Here is a 16,255-nt window from a genome sequence, read left to right as displayed (position 1 = left end):
TCCATCCAATCCAACCAATTGATCTTTGACCCAATAGTTTAGCCGAATCGCTATCTAATCCGAGTATAACAACATTACATTTTATCGAATAACACTAATTAAAATTAATCCTGCTGTTGTAATTTTGTTACACTTGCTCATTCGTAATGTTTAGAAGTTTTCAGAAGATGATTATTCAACGTTGAGGATTGACCCACCTTTTTCAGATTTTAATACCATAATACCAAACAAAAATGCAAATTTCAGTAAGCAAAGCCATTTTTTTAAAAACCTTTCTGGCTTAGTGTATTGTAACTTTATACTTGTACAAGTTTTCAATAGGGCAAATTACACTTTATCCTCCTGTGATATAGCTAATTTTCATATAACTCTCATCTAGTTTTAAAAGTTATATATAATTCCCTCATAGTTTGGATCAAAGTGTCAAAATGACAGAAATGATCATCCATGATGGAACCTATAAAAATATCAAAATTATCCTTGTTTATAAACTAAAATAGCTTAAGTAATCAAAATATATAAATATAATATGCATGACACTTTAATCCCGTATGATTTTGTATTTTACCATATAATGCCTTTATGGTTTAGTACTTTATCATATAGCCCCTTTATGATTTTCAATATATATACATAACCCCCCTGTGGTTAATAAATAATTTTTAACTTTACATAGGAGTATTTTTTTTATATTTTAGTTGACTCCGTTATGATTGCAAATTCCGTCACTTTGATACTTTAATCCAAATCATGAGGAGATTATGTATAACTTTTGAAACCATATGAGGGGATATGTAATAAAACACTAAACTACAAGGGGGTAAAGTGTAATTTGCCCTTTTCAATTTTACTATTACACATAAAAGAGGAGGGAAATTGAACTCTATAAAATGCAAGAACGGTCAAACTAGACTTCATTTTGGCTATCACATGCAAATCTTTGCATCACTCATGACCTATGTATCGTACAAGTCTTTGCTTCAACTATATAAATAACTGAAACCAGATGATACAGCGTTAAACATCTCTGTATCACTAGTTCTTTTAACTTCTGAGCACAAGGGAAAAAAAATTTTTGGTTCATTAGTTGCATTAATAACAAATCTAGAAATGGGAAAGAAGATGGAAGATGGGCAAGACAAAGAACAATCTCAGCAACCAATCCCTTTACTGACCCCATATAAGCTGGGCAATTTTCAGCTATTTCATAGGTACATCCTCTTCTCCGCATTCATTCCTTGGTCCTTCCTTTTATCTTTCTTTGTCACGACTGAAACTTTGTAGTGTAGGTGCCCCATTTGGCGGATTTATTCATAAGTACTCATTAATTTTCCTTGTAAACTCTTCTTTTTTATACAAGTTTGATTTCATTGGAAAGTATTAGTACTGTTTTCTAATTTGAAGGCTAATTTATGATATTTATCCACTATCTTTGTCAATTATATGCAGAATTGTTTTGGCACCAATGGCAAGGCAAAGAAGTTATGGCAATTTACCACAACCACATGCAGTATTATATTACTCTCAGAGAACCTCCAGAGGTGGTCTTATCATAACTGAAGCCGCAGGAGTTTCTGACACATCGCTCATAGGGTAATTTTAGCAGCAATTCTTATGCAAGACCCTGCTCTTAACGTCTATACCACAAAAGATTAATGTTATTTTGCATCCTAAACTCTTATTTAAATTCAAGAATACATATTTAGCAATAAATTAATAATGGAGTAGCAAGAAAGAAAAATTTTAGGTACCAAAGCGCTCAATAAAGAAGTTCAGGTAGCAAAACTGTCAAATTCTGACATTTCTTTGTTTTTTTGGTTGAAAATTTTGCCAATATTATGTTATGCTTGAAGGATTCCATTTTCACCTGGCATATGGACAAAGGAACAAGTTGAGGCTTGGAAACCCATAGTAGATGCAGTTCATGCAAAAGGCGGTATTATCTTTTGCCAAATTTTTCATGTGGGAAGGGTTTCTAGTTCTGGTAACTTCTTCTCTCATTCTTTCTCAAGCTAATTAGTTTCATGTTATTGCATGTTGGAATTATAAAAGGGAAAATCATCAAACAGAGAGAAAAAATATATATAGAAAAGTTTAACTGCGACCTTTCTTGATAATCATCCTGCACCAGGAAACAAAAATTTTCTTTGGTTTCTTGTCCACTGTTTAAAATTGGAAACTAGTCACTGTGAAGCTCCCATTTACAGACTCTCAGCCCAATGGACAAGCTCCAATCTCGTCGACAGACAAACCATTAACTCCCGAAGGTTTTGATGCCCCAAAATATTCACCCCCAAGACGTTTAAAGACAGAAGAAATTCCTGGGATTGTCAACGATTTCAGGCTTGCTGCTATTAATGCCATTGAAGCAGGTACGGTTTTTGGTTAGGATAGAAAGAACTTCATGAAGTCTACAGCATTTGAGTCTTTCTTAGTGACGTCCAATATTCAACTCATGTCAAATTGTTAATCATATACACTGCAAATTCAATGTATGCTTGTGATTAATTAGTTTAAACTCTAAAGGGAGTTGGAAAGAAGAAAAAATAAAAGTTTGTTTTCTTTGGGGGAAAAGAAGCAATAGTTTGATGTTCAGAAATTTACCAAGCATTTGAGAGTTGAGACAAAGAACACCAAACCCGAAACACTTGTTCTTCTCTGCCAAGCATTTTTCCGGTTGAGGTAAACTTGATTTTGCTTTAGTACTGTCTCCAGCGTTATTGCTTCTCATGTGAACTTGCATATTTTTGTTTCTTGTTCTAGTAGAGTTAGTCATGTACATCAGTACATAGTTCTAGTGAGAAAAAAGCAGGTACAGCGCTTGATTTCGATCTGAAGAAGGAAAGCGACAATTGGAGAAAGAGAAAGGAAGCCGGTTCATTTCCCTAACTACATGTGTTGTGTTAAAATTTGCAGGTTTTGATGGGGTAGAGATCCATGGTGCTCATGGTTTTCTAATAGACCAGTTCTTGAAAGACCAAATCAATGATCGAACAGACGAATATGGAGGTTCCTTGGAGAACCGTTGCAGATTTGCTTTAGAAATAGTTGAAGCTGTTTCAGATGCAATAGGATCTCATAGAGTCGGATTAAGGCTTTCCCCTTTTGCAAATTACAATGAAGCGGGCGATTCAAATCCAAAAGCTCTAGGCCTTTATATGGCGGAAGCCTTGAACAAGCACAAAATTCTTTATTGCCACATGGTTGAGCCGAGGATGAAAACTCTTGGAGAAAAATCGGAAACTGCAGATAGTCTTATGCCGATGAGAAAGGCATTCAACGGTACTTTCATTGCTGCTGGCGGTTATAATAGGGAAGATGGCGACAGAGCTGTGGCCAAAAATCAGGCTGATCTTGTTGCATATGGACGCTTGTTCTTGGCCAATCCAGATTTGCCCAGAAGATTCGAGTTAAATGCTTCTCTGAACAAGTACCATAGAGACACTTTCTATACATCTGATCCTGTTGTTGGCTACACTGACTATCCATTTCTTGAAACCAATGATTGATTAACCTCTGAATGCAATAATCCTCAGTGTCTTGCTTGTTGATCTTATATCCCTTTTGCTGGAAACTGGAAATTATAGGACATTATGTATAATGTCAATTCAATGTATCGGTCCAATGTTTGTATGATGGAGAGAATTGTTTGGAATCTTTGTTTATGATCCTCCTCGTTAATTTCTGTAACAAGAAAATATTATTAGTTAAGGATTAATACAACCGATGTTGCACCTGACACCAGGAATCAAAAGAAGATGAATAAATTGCAGAGTAAATGAGTAATTCATCACTAGTTGCAAAGTTGCACGTACACCATCTTAACAAGAAAAGTATAGATACACTTAGGATTTTAACTGCAGGTGCAAGGAACCGAGATTACACCGTTTGCTTTGTTTGGTGGTTAAGTCCCATAAGACGAGATGGCTGCTACAAATGAATAGTCTTGGACCAAAAATAAGCCACCACTACCACCAAACGTGCAGAAGGATCGTGCATGGACCTGTGTTTTTAAACTCGTACCGGATCCATCGGTCCACCGATCGAATCGAGAACCGGTCAAGTGTTCGATTTGAGTTATCTTAAAAACTTGGGTTGGTAAAAACTCAGTCAAATCTGGTTAAAAATTGGATTTGACCGGAAACTGGAAGAATTGGTAAAAACTAGGTTTTCTTATATTTCCTTTTTGTTGATTTTTTTCCCTTTCCTCGAAGTCCAAATCCTTGTGAGCTCTCCCCTCCTCTACAAATCCATTTTCACTCATTCATTTCAATTCTACCATAAAAAATCAATGCTTTAACCTTTCTTTTAAACAAAATCTAATCTTAGATCTCGTATTCAAAAGAAGAAAATACCCAAAAAATGCAAAAAAGGGAGTGGAGAAGAGAAAAGTTTGAAGAAAACAGATGAAAACTTGATATTTCTTGAGTTTGAGAATAAACAACTAACAAAATAAGAATGAAAATGAAATTTAAAAAAGAAGAAGGAGAAGAAGAAGAAGACAGGAGTTGCAGAATGGAATGCGTTAGGAGGAAGAGAATGTTGAAAATCGAGTCGTTGTGCTCTACGGAATGCATCAGGATTCAGGAGTAGAGGAAGAAATGGGAAAGTGTGATGTGGGGTCAAAGCATTTTCAATATTACGTTTTGACTCCTAGATTGTTAAAAATTATTAATATATCTCAAATATTTCATACTTTATAAATGTAGTCCTAAAATTTGGTGTTGTTTTTCAATCAAATCCATAATTGTAATTCTAAATTTGTTAATATTCATTGAATAATATAAATTGCTACTTGATCGTTCTAATTTCTTTATATTTTCTTGTTAAATACATTTGAAACATCAAATATATATAAATATACCTTTATTGATATTAACATGCTCTTAGATATTTTACATACAATATTTTAATTTTTAAGTAATTTGTATTTTTGACGTCATCGATTCGACCTGATCGAATCCATTGACTCTTGATCTCGGAGCTTGACCGAGTCGATACATGGTTTGGGCCTGAAAACCTAGGTTCGGACTTCTAGCCGTTACCTGTGTCTTGGGCTACAGTTTTTCTTTGGGCTAATAGGGGAGGGAGGTGACTTCAGAAGTGGCAACAAGACGAGGAATATATTGTGAAATTAGTTACCATCAACCGTCCTTAATTAGGTACCCAACTAGTATTATGCACGAGTTTACATTTTAAACTATAATGATAACAAAAATTTATTTTTGTTACATGAAATTAAAATCTAAAAAGTTTTTAAGAAGTATTTTTTTCTGTCCAAATTTATGAAAATGAATTATATACCAAGAAAAGATATAAAATTTGGTTTAGTAGAATGTGTTAATTATTTTAAACATCAGGTTAATTTTTAACTATAGGTTGCATGTTCCAATCCCTCAAAATAAAAAGGTACTACGGGGTCGTAAGAAAAATAATTCGATCCATAAAAAATATATACAAAAGCAATCCTAGACCCGTGTATTAATAACCGATGAAAGATATTTAAGTCAAACCCAAAGCATAAAGTTTAGAATATTAAAAAAATCAAATTTAATTCAAATGCAACAATTAGTGACTGATTTTGCAAAAACGTACTACTCTTATGCTATTATGATAATTTGCATTTTGTGCAAATGAAGGTTTCATTTAGCATGATGGTTAATCAACTTAAAGTTGTTTTTGAATGAAACATATCTATAGTAACCCTTCCCAAAACACTAAAAAAAAAAAGGAAATTCAAATACTATCCATTGGAAAACACAGCAAAGTACTCAAAATGCCCACAGATCACTACTCCTTTCTTCATCAACCATACACACAACCTTTCGTCTCTTTCCCCTTCCTTTTTTCCACACAACCTTTTCCCTCTACTCTCAAGCCAAATTTAGTTTGCGACCAGATTGCAGTCTGTCATTTTGGATATTTTTTTCAATCATTTTTTGGATATTTTATATAAATATCCTCTCTTACATTTCCTATTGTGACCTTAAAATTTCAATATATTCTTAAACTACTTATGAATAACAAATAGAACGGTACCTATACAATGAATTGCTTCCAAACCAAACCATCTTGCCACAGCTCTGGGAACTTGAACTGGTTTTTTGCTCGATTATCTGGGCTTGAGAGCTTTCTATATGACATATGTGATTAGGAATTTCATAACAGTAAATTGATTGACATTTACATGGATTTCCTTCATGATCAGGCTATGATACACTGTTTTTTTGCTCTCTTTTTTTTTTTATTTGGGCGGATGACGATTGAGAATAAAATTGGTATGGGAACAAAGTGAAAATACTTGATAAGTAATCATCAGTTGGGGATTTTTGGCAGGTTAGTGGTTAAGAGTCACCTAAATTTGAAATAGTGAAAAAGGATAAAGGTCACCTAAATGTGTAGAGCAATTAAAATGGTGAGGTCATGAGAAGTTACGTGGCTAGTAACTGACAATTTCAAATAAACTAGCATTCTGACCCGTGCTGTGCACGGATTTATATTTCAATTCAAAACAATAGTTATCTATTATAGTATAAAATAAAGTATATAAACAAAAAAAATTTAAAGAAGTGTTTGCTTAACATGTTAAAAAAAATTTATTTCATAAGTGCAAAATGGACTTTCTTAATTTTAATATCTTAAATAAGTTGAAATCAAAATTTGTTAACCTATTGTTTGTCAATATATGATAACAATTTTAGTAAAATAATTTAATTTATAACAATTTATATGATAGAGCAATTGTAAACTTATTTATCAATATATCATGTTATACCCATATATCAAAATTTGTAACATTAAAAATATAAAGTATAACCAATTCATTTTCCTCAATTTAAAAAAAAATTCTCTCATTTTGTAATCCCAAAATTGTTGAGTGCTTATAGAATAATGTTTTTCATAAATTTTAATATATATTTAAAATAATCTTTGTAAGATGTGTTTCAAAATTTTCAAAATTATTAAAAACTATCACTCTTTCTATCCTCTCTTACCTACTAATTAGCTATCCGCTGCCTTCTATGATTTTCAAACCTCTTATCACGGTGTCATCTTTCCTGTCATATCCATACAATCTTATTCTTTCTTCTCCTCTCTCTTCGTCTGATTTTGTAGTAATTTATCTTTATTTTTCGACTTTTCCCACCACTCTTTAACTTCTTGATATTCTTTTTCTCTCGTTTATAGCTAACCTCTAACTTTCTATTTTTGCCACCCAATTTTCTATTCTTTTCCCTTCACCATTCTCTCAAATCCTATAAATTCATAATTTGTTTTTTAGGCTAGTAGTACTTTGTTTTCTATTTAGTAATTTCATAATTTAGGATTCACAGATGGTACTATTATTGATATTTTAAATCCATGACCAGTGAATATTTTTTTTTTGTTTTCTATATAATTTGCCCTTTTACTTAGGATTACTGAGTTGAAGAGTAAAATATTGGTATTTACTTTTTTACTTTTAGTAAGGTTGGTGGTTTTACTCTTTATTTACGCTCACATTAATAGATTTCAAATCAAATTCCTAGATAAGCAAGCCACTTCTTACTTTTAAATTTAAAAGACATGAAGAAATATATAATAATTAAAAATTTTAAAATTCTATAAAAAAAAATAATGAGAAGTTATAAGTATTCTGATTTAATCATCCAAAAAACCCTCCCTACAATACCTATAGATATAGATTTTTATAGTATTATGTGTTTTATCCTATTTCTTAGGTTAGACAAAATTGCATTTCCTATTCCTTATTTTCTTTGTAAGGTTGTTATCTTAATTATTTATTTAAATCAGAGCCCAAGAAATGGAATGCAAACCCAAATGGTAGTCTCACATTTGACTCATTCCCTTTTGATATCTCCACAATTTAGTGCCTGTTCCTCATTCACTCTAGAAAGAAGTTCAAAGAGATGGTAAATTGCAGTTTTTTTGTGAATTTATGTTGTTATCTCTTATTATTGGGTTGGAGGAGTTTTAATTGGAATGGAATTGTTAATTGGATGAGTATTAATTAAAGTGAGAAGTTGTGTGAGGGGAGGAGTGTTAGTTGGAGTGGTATTCTTATTGAAACATATACTTAGATAATCCAGATATTAACTAACTAACGAATTTTTTTTCTTCTTTTTTGGGAGAAAAGGATAAACAAAAATCATGTATTTTAACTTTCTGCGAATGGAAGTTCAGAAATATCACATTGTAGACCTCTTATTTCTTGCCGCAGCTGTAGCTGATTCAGCAATAAAACAATATGTTGCAGTCCTTTCTTTTCGTGACTTGGCATTCTTGTTTGTTCTCTTATTTAATGCTTAGTTTTTTTTTTTTTTTGATAGCAAATTAGAAAATTTCATTAAGGTGAGGATAGGTCCGCCGAAATTGCGGAGAGAATAAAAGATGGTGGAGAATAACTCCAACTACAGATATCTGAAATAGAGCGAGCACTTCTAGCTAATAAATGTGCTGGCACATTGGCCTTCCTAGGGGTCCAGTTAGCCTCCCAAGCGGCAAAGTTCTGTAACCTAACAAAGATAACATCTGATAGCACCCAATTAGCAAGTGAAATTTATAGAATAGGATTATGGGTAGGATTAGATCATTAGGGATTAAGATATGTGGAATACGGATTGTAGATAGGACAATGATTGGTACGAGGAATTGATGGTTACAAATTTTTTTTTTTTTTTTGGAAGGAATTGATGGTTACAATTCGGAAAAAAAATTGTGAAATGAATGACTGCAAAATTAAATAAAAACCACATATGCACACAAAAGGAAAAAATGAACATTTTACTTCTTTTATGTTTAACAATAACATAGGTTATAAAGTGAGATATGCTTAACATGTGTAAAACTATTTGTTCGACCAATTATTTACTGCAACTGGCACCTACGAATGAGTGCGTTTTGACCAAAATCCTACCTACAAAGTTGTTTTGACCGGAAGGATGGCATGAACCTGGACTTGTCCATCGTGATAATAAGCAACTATGACAGAGAACGGGAGGTCAAAATTTGAATGATCGCGAGTTCAATGATTTTCCACTTTCGTTGCTGAACGCCGATTTCACCAAATGATGTGACACACAGTCTAAGTTAAAAATTGCGTTTACCCCCTTTTCAAAGAGATAATAATAATGTAAGGTAAATTTGTATGATAACTTTTCATATTCTTTTTCTCTTGGAGAAATTTTGTTGAATGATGCATGTGGCTAAAAAAAATTAAAACATTTACACTCTAAGCGGCTCTACCATAAATATTACTTTTACGTATTTTTTGATCTCTTTTCTATTTTACATATATCAATCTTGAAAAAAACGTTACAACAATACTCCTTCAAAAAATCCTCTAAAAAAATACTTACAACGCAAACTGGGAGTTAGTCCCTCCAGCCACAACAACTCCTTTGGGCTGTGGCGGCCCCAAACCCAATACGGAGGCTGCTGCGGCGGCGCAACTTCTCTCACACGCAGCCAGTCGTTCGATGATGTAAGATGTTACGGTCTTTGGTACGCTTTTTTTTTTTTTTTTTTTTTTTTGTCAAAGTCTTTGGTACGCTTGTTTGACTCCAAATCTGTGGGATGGGAATAAACAACGCGTAGCTGAATACTGGCAGAATGGACAACTTTTATAGACTTTTGGAATCACTGATCACGTCATTGTCATTTTATTACTTATATTTTTTCCCCTTCTTTCTTTCTTTCTTTCTTTCTTTCTTTTTTTTTTTTTTTCTTGGTTTGGTTTTTGGCGCTGCAATTTTTTGAAAAAGGAATTAGAAAAACACAGATGAGATGTCAATACTCAAAAAATGAAAAAAGCATTTATGTCAATAAATCACTGAGCAGATATGAATAATTTACTGTCACATATCACGCTCATCAAGTAAATAGAAGTTTTTTCAAATGCCCAGTAAACAAACCAAATTTTTCAGGTTTTAGTACCATGGTACCAAACAAAAAATGCAAATTTCATTCAGCAAAGCCTTTTTTTTAACCTTTCCGGCTTAGTGTATCGTTACTTTATACTTGTTCAAGTTTTCAATATTACTATTACACACGAAAGAGGAAGGAAACTGAGCTCTATAAAATAAAATGCAAGAATGGTCAAACTAGAATTCATAGCGGCTATCATATGCAAATCTTTGCATCACTCATGACCTATGTATCGTACAAGTCTTTGCTTCAACTATATAAATAACTGAAACCAGATGATACTGCGTTAAACATCTCTGTATCACTAGTTCTTTTAACTTCTGAGCACAAGGGAAAAAAAATTTTTGGTTCATTAGTTGCATGCATTGATTGAAAAACCTAGAAATGGTAAAGAAGGTGGAACATGGGCAAGAGAAGGAACAATCTCAGCAACCAATCCGTTTACTGACGCCGTATAAGCTGGGCAATTTTCAGCTATTTCATAGGTAAATCCTCTTCTCTGCATTCATTCCTTGGTCCTTCCTTTTTATTTTTCTTTGTCCCGATTGCAACTTTGTAGTGTAGGTGCCCCAGTTGGCGGATTTCCTTGTAATCTCTTCTTTCTACGGAAGTTTGACTTCATTGTCAATTATATACAGATTTGTTTTGGCACCAATGACAAGGCAAAGAAGTTATGGCAATTTACCACAACCACATGCAGTATTATATTACTCTCAGAGAACCACCAATGGTGGTCTTCTCATAACTGAAGCCACAGGAGTTTCTGACACATCGCTCATAGGGTAATTTTAGCAGCAATTCTTATGCAAGACCCTGCTCTTAACGTCTATGCCACAAAAGATTAATGTTATTTTGCATGCTAAACTCTTATTTAAATTCAAGAATACATATTTAGCAATAAATTAATAATGGAGTAGCAAGAAAGAAAAATTTTAGGTACCAAAGCGCTCAATAAAGAAGTTCAGGTAGCAGAACTGTGGAATTCTGACATTTCTTTTTTTTTTTTTTGGTTTAAAATTTTGCCAAATATTATGTTATGCTTGAAGGTTTCCATTTGCACCTGGCATATGGACAAAGGAACAAGTTGAGGCTTGGAAACCCATAGTAGATGCAGTTCATGCAAAAGGCGGTATTATCTTTTGCCAAATTGCTCATGTGGGAAGGGTTTCTGGTAACTTCTTCTCTCATTCTTTCTCAAGCTAATTTGTTTCATGTTATTGCATGTTGAAATTAGAAAAGGGAAAACCATCAAACAGAGAGAAAAAAAAATATAGATATATTTAACTGCGACTTTTCTTGATAATCATCGTGCACCAGGAAACAAAAATTTCCTTTGGTTTCTTGTCCAGTGTTTAAATTGAAAATTATTCACTGTGAAGCTCCCATTTACAGGCTCTCAACCCGATGGACAAGCTCCAATCTCGTCGACAGACAAACCATTAACTCCCGAAGGTTTTGATGCCCCAAAATATTCACCCCCAAGACGTTTGAAGACAGAAGAAATTCCTGGGATTGTCAACGATTTCAGGCTTGCTGCTATTAATGCCATTGAAGCAGGTACGGTTTTTGTTAGGATAGAAAGGGCTTCATGAAATCTACAGCATTTGAGTCTTTCTTAGTGACGTCCAATATTCAACTCATGTCAAATTGTTAATCATATATACTGTAAATTCAATGCATGCTTGTGATTAATTAGTGTAAACTCCAAAGGGAATTGGAAAGAAGAAAAAAAATAAGAATACCAAAAAAATAAAAGTTTGTCCTTTTGGGGGAAAAGAAGCAATAGTTTGATGTTCAGAAATTTACCAAGCATTTGAGACAAAGAACACCAAACCTGAAACACTTGTTCTTCTTTGCCAAGCATCTTTCCGGTTGAGGTAAACTTGATTTTGCTTTAGTACTGTCTCCAGCGTTATTGCTTTTCATGTGAACTTGCACATTTTTGTTTCTTGTTCTAGTAAAGTTAGTCATGTACATTGTTTAGTGAGAACAAGGCAGGTACGGCATCTAATTTCGAACTGAAGAAAGAAAGGGACAATTGGAGGTACAGAAAGGAAGCTGGTTCATTTCCCTAACTATATATATGTGTTGTGTAAAAATTTGCAGGTTTTGATGGGGTAGAGATCCATGGTGCTCATGGTTTTCTAATAGACCAGTTCTTGAAAGACCAAATCAATGATCGAACAGACGAATATGGAGGCTCCTTGGAGAACCGTTGCAGATTTGCTTTAGAAATAGTTGAAGCTGTTTCAGATGCAATAGGATCTCATAGAGTCGGATTAAGGCTTTCCCCTTTTGCAAATTACTATGAAGCAGGCGATTCAAATCCAAAAGCTCTAGGCCTTTATATCGCAGAAGCCTTGAACAAGCCCAAAATTCTTTATTGCCACATGGTTGAGCCGAGGATGAAAACTCTTGGAGAAAAATCGGAAACTGCAGATAGTCTTATGCCGATGAGAAAGGCATTCAACGGTACTTTCATTGCTGCTGGCGGTTATAATAGGGAAGATGGCGACAGAGCTGTGGCCGAAAATCAGGCTGATCTTGTTGCATATGGACGCTTGTTCTTGGCCAATCCAGATTTGCCCAGAAGATTCGAGTTAAATGCTTCTCTGAACAAGTACCATAGAGACACTTTCTATACATCTGATCCTGTTGTTGGCTACACTGACTATCCATTTCTTGAAACCAATGATTGATTAACCTCTGAATGCAACAATCCTCAGTGTCTTGCTTGTTGATCTTATATCCCTTTTGCTGGAAACTGGAAATTATAGGACATTATGTATAATGTCAATTCAATGTGTCTGTCCAACGTTTCCATGATGGAGAGAAATGTTTGGAATCTTTGTTTAGGATATTCGTTGTTAATTTCTGTAACAAGAAAATATTATATTAGTTAAAGATTATTACAACTGATGTGAACACATGACACCAGAAATCAAAAGAAGATGAATAAATTGCAGAGTAAATGAGTAATTGATCACTTGTTGCAAAGTTGCACGTTCCCCATCTTAGCAAGAAAAGTACAACCTTCTCGCTAAGTTTGGATGCCAATTGTGCTAAAAAAACACTCACATAAGTACTCAAGTAATTTTTGTTGAAAATTCTTTTCTAACTTTGAAATGCTTAAACTCTTGTAAGATATAGTAAGGAGGTAGTAGCAGCTGCTAATGTATGGGCACTCTCTTAAACAACTTGGTTTACTGATGGTAGAGATGTGGCCATAATTCCAAATACTGCTAATGTTATGTACACATTTTCAAGACGCTTCCTTTCATTGAAGTTTTGACGAGCTTGAAATGTAAAATTTTTGGCATTTAAAACAATTTTTGTTGAGGAAGAGCAGTAGATACACTCTGGATTTAACTGCATATGTAAGGAACCGGGATTACCCCGTATGCTTTGTTTGGTGGTTGATTCCCATAAGACGAGATGGCTGCTACAAATGAATAGTCTTGGACCTAAAATAAGGCACCACTACCCACCAAACGTGTAGAAGGATCGTGGATGGTCTTGGGCTACAGTTTTTTTTTGGGCCCGTGGGGGAGGGAAGTGTGGCGACAAGACGAGGAAGATACAGTGAAATTAGTTGCCAACGGCCATCCTTAATTACGTGCATAATTAGTATTCTGACTCGTGCTAATGTGTTATGCGCGGGTTTACATTTTAAACTATAATGATAATGAAATTAAAATCTAAAAAGTTTTCAAGAAGTATTTTTTTCTGTCCAAATTTATGAAAATGAATTCTATACCAAGAAAAGATATAAAAACTAGTTTAGTAGAATGTGTTAATTATTTTGAACATCAGGTTAACTTTTAACCATAGGTTGCATGTTCCAGTCCCCCAAAATAAAAAGGTAGTATGGGGTCATAAGAAAAATAATTCGATCCATAAAAAATATATACAAAAGCAATCCTAGACCCGTGTATTAATAACCGATGAAAGATATTTAAGTCAAACCCAAAGCATAAAGTTTAGAATATTAAAAAAATCAAATTTAATTCAAATGCAACAATTAGTGACTGATTTTGCAAAAACGTACTACTCTTATTCTATTATGATAATTTGCATTTTGTGCAAATGAAGGTTTCATTTAGCATGATGGTTAATCAACTTAAAGTTGTTTTTGAATGAAACATATCTATAGTAACCCTTCCCAAAACACAAAAAAATATTCGAATACTATCCATAAGAAAACACGCCAAAATACTCAAAATGCCCACATATCATATCAATACCCTTTTCTTCATCAACCATAGAGACAACCCCCTCATCTCTTTCCCCTTCCTTTTTTCCACACAACCTATTCCCTCTACTCTCAACTCAAATTTGGTTTGTGACCAGATTGCAGCCTGTCATTTTGGATATTTTACATGATTATCCGGACCTGAGATTTTTCTATATGACATATGTGATAGGGAAATTCATAATAGTAAATTGATTGACATTTATATGGGTTTCCTTCATGGTCAGGCTATGACATGCAGTGTTTTTTTCTCCCTTTTTTTCTTATTTGGGTGGACGATGAATGAGAATAAAATTGGCAAGGGAACAAAGTGGAAAGACATGATAGGTAATCGTCAGTTGTGGGTTTTTGGCAGGCTAGTGGTTTGAAATAGTGAAAAAGGATAAATGTCACCTAAACATGCATAGTAATTAAAATCGTGAGATCATGAGAAGTTACGTGGCTAGTAACTAACAATTTCAAATGAATTGATCGTAGCAAAAATTGGGAGACAAAATATTTATGAATTAAAATAAATCTAAAATTCTAGGCAAAAGGAATTGGGATTGTGGAGACATATGGATGCTTGTAATAAAAAATCGCAATACATATAGATATAGATTGGGCACTCAATTGGCCTACACAATGTAATCCAACCTTCGTGTTTAACTTTTCCTTCTAAAATTTTTAAAGGAAGTATCTCTATACTTAATTTTCCTTTTTGTTTCTTTTTTTCCAAGACAATACTGGTTTTGTCAAAAAAAAAAAAGGAAATTTCAGGTAGTAATAAATGAATAGAAGTACAAATTATTACCGTAAAATTGGGAGCAGAACTAGGTAAATCCAAAACAACGGAAAGAACTCAACTTCCGACTTTTATAATAGTACCATACCACTATTACCTTAGATTATTAGAGATTCAGATCTGTAGGATACATCAAATAAATTTTTCTTTCTTCTTATTTTACCCCTGGTGAGTGAACTAACCTATAAAGGATTTTTATGAAGTAGTATGAGTTTAAGGTCTCTAATAGAGAGCTTGACATGTTCAAAATAACTAGCATTTTGACCCGTGCGATGTACGAGTTAATATTTCAAAACAAAATAATATTATATATATTTATATATTGTGGTACAGGATAAAATAAATATATAAAAGGACCAAAAATTTCAAAGAAGTATATGCTTAACAAATTGAAAAAAAATTATTTTATGAGCACAAAATGAACTTTCATAATTTTAATATCCTCAATAAGTTGAAGCCAAAACTTGCTTACTTATTGTCAGTCAATAGCGGAAGACAATTTGAATAAAATAATTTAATTTATAATGATTTACATGATAGAGGAATTGTTAACCCATTTAAGGAGAGGTTAGGTTGAGTGCTAAGGTGAAAAGGATTTCTAAAAAAAAAAACTATTTATGAATATCTGATGAATGATATTATGTTATACTCATATATCAAAACTTATAATATAAAAAATATAAATTATAACCAATTTATTTTCTTCAATTTTTTTGAAAAAATTTCTTTCTCCTATCTTGTGACCCTAAAATTGATGACTACATTTAGATTAGTAATTTTCATAAACTTTAACATATATTTAAAAAAAATCTTTGTAATATTTGTTTTTTGAGTTTTCAATTTATTAAAACCACCATCCTTTCCGTCATCTCTTTCTTACCTATCAGCTGGCTATTAACTGCTTCCTACGACTTTTGTATTTTCTACCATGGTGCCACTCTCCCCCTTTTTTTTTTTTTGTCATCTCTATCATACCCCTGCAATTCCCTTTCTTCTTCTTCCTTTATTCCGCCCACCCTTGTAACCCATATTTTTTCTTCAACCTTTCTGCTACTCTTTAACTTCTTACCATCCCCTTCCTCTCACCTCTAGCTTCCAATCCCTGCTACTAAATATATTTAACTTTACCTACCACAATATGAAAATCATATAAAATAAACAATTGATTACAATGGTTGCAATTATTGGCATCTAAACATGCAAATGAAAAATTCATAATATCTTATAATACCCCCAAGTTCTACAATACACACACACACACACATACAAATATATATATATTGATAGGGTGC

At 33.3% G+C, this 16,255-nt stretch overlaps 2 protein-coding genes across 2 annotated transcripts; both read left to right on the top strand.

Annotated features, from left to right (window-relative positions):
- Positions 1-1,044: 1,044 nt before the first annotated feature.
- Positions 1,045-3,607, top strand: LOC113715109 (putative 12-oxophytodienoate reductase 11). The gene is made up of 5 exons (XM_027239278.2): positions 1,045-1,211; positions 1,450-1,593; positions 1,854-1,984; positions 2,208-2,372; positions 2,917-3,607. The coding sequence occupies exons 1-5, from the start codon at positions 1,111-1,113 to the stop codon at positions 3,507-3,509; spliced, it is 1,134 nt and encodes a 377-aa protein (XP_027095079.2). The 5' UTR covers positions 1,045-1,110; the 3' UTR covers positions 3,510-3,607.
- Positions 3,608-10,235: 6,628 nt separating this feature from the next.
- LOC113713814 (putative 12-oxophytodienoate reductase 11) lies at positions 10,236-12,842 on the top strand. The gene is made up of 5 exons (XM_027237600.2): positions 10,236-10,412; positions 10,566-10,709; positions 10,974-11,098; positions 11,320-11,484; positions 12,034-12,842. Exons 1-5 carry the CDS (start codon positions 10,312-10,314, stop codon positions 12,624-12,626), a joined length of 1,128 nt encoding a protein of 375 aa, XP_027093401.1. The 5' UTR covers positions 10,236-10,311; the 3' UTR covers positions 12,627-12,842.
- Positions 12,843-16,255: the final 3,413 nt, after the last annotated feature.

This window comes from Coffea arabica, chromosome 10c (assembly GCF_036785885.1).
Source record: "Coffea arabica cultivar ET-39 chromosome 10c, Coffea Arabica ET-39 HiFi, whole genome shotgun sequence".
NCBI classification, from domain to species: domain Eukaryota; kingdom Viridiplantae; phylum Streptophyta; class Magnoliopsida; order Gentianales; family Rubiaceae; genus Coffea; species Coffea arabica.
The sequence above is the reverse complement of the archived record's forward strand: the minus strand, read 5'-3'. Positions and strand labels throughout refer to the sequence as shown.

What these genes read in the sequence shown, in the direction of transcription:
- LOC113715109 (XM_027239278.2), top strand. Translation starts at nt 1,111, where the DNA reads ATGGGAAAGAAGATGGAAGATGGGCAAGACAAAGAACAATCTCAGCAA. An exon ending in AATTTTCAGCTATTTCATAG is followed by an intron (nt 1,212 to 1,449) that starts GTACATCCTCTT and finishes AATTATATGCAG; the next exon opens with AATTGTTTTGGCACCAATGG. An exon ending in TCTGACACATCGCTCATAGG is followed by an intron (nt 1,594 to 1,853) that starts GTAATTTTAGCA and finishes TTATGCTTGAAG; the next exon opens with GATTCCATTTTCACCTGGCA.
- LOC113713814 (XM_027237600.2), top strand. Translation starts at nt 10,312, where the DNA reads ATGGTAAAGAAGGTGGAACATGGGCAAGAGAAGGAACAATCTCAGCAA. An exon ending in AATTTTCAGCTATTTCATAG is followed by an intron (nt 10,413 to 10,565) that starts GTAAATCCTCTT and finishes AATTATATACAG; the next exon opens with ATTTGTTTTGGCACCAATGA. An exon ending in TCTGACACATCGCTCATAGG is followed by an intron (nt 10,710 to 10,973) that starts GTAATTTTAGCA and finishes TTATGCTTGAAG; the next exon opens with GTTTCCATTTGCACCTGGCA.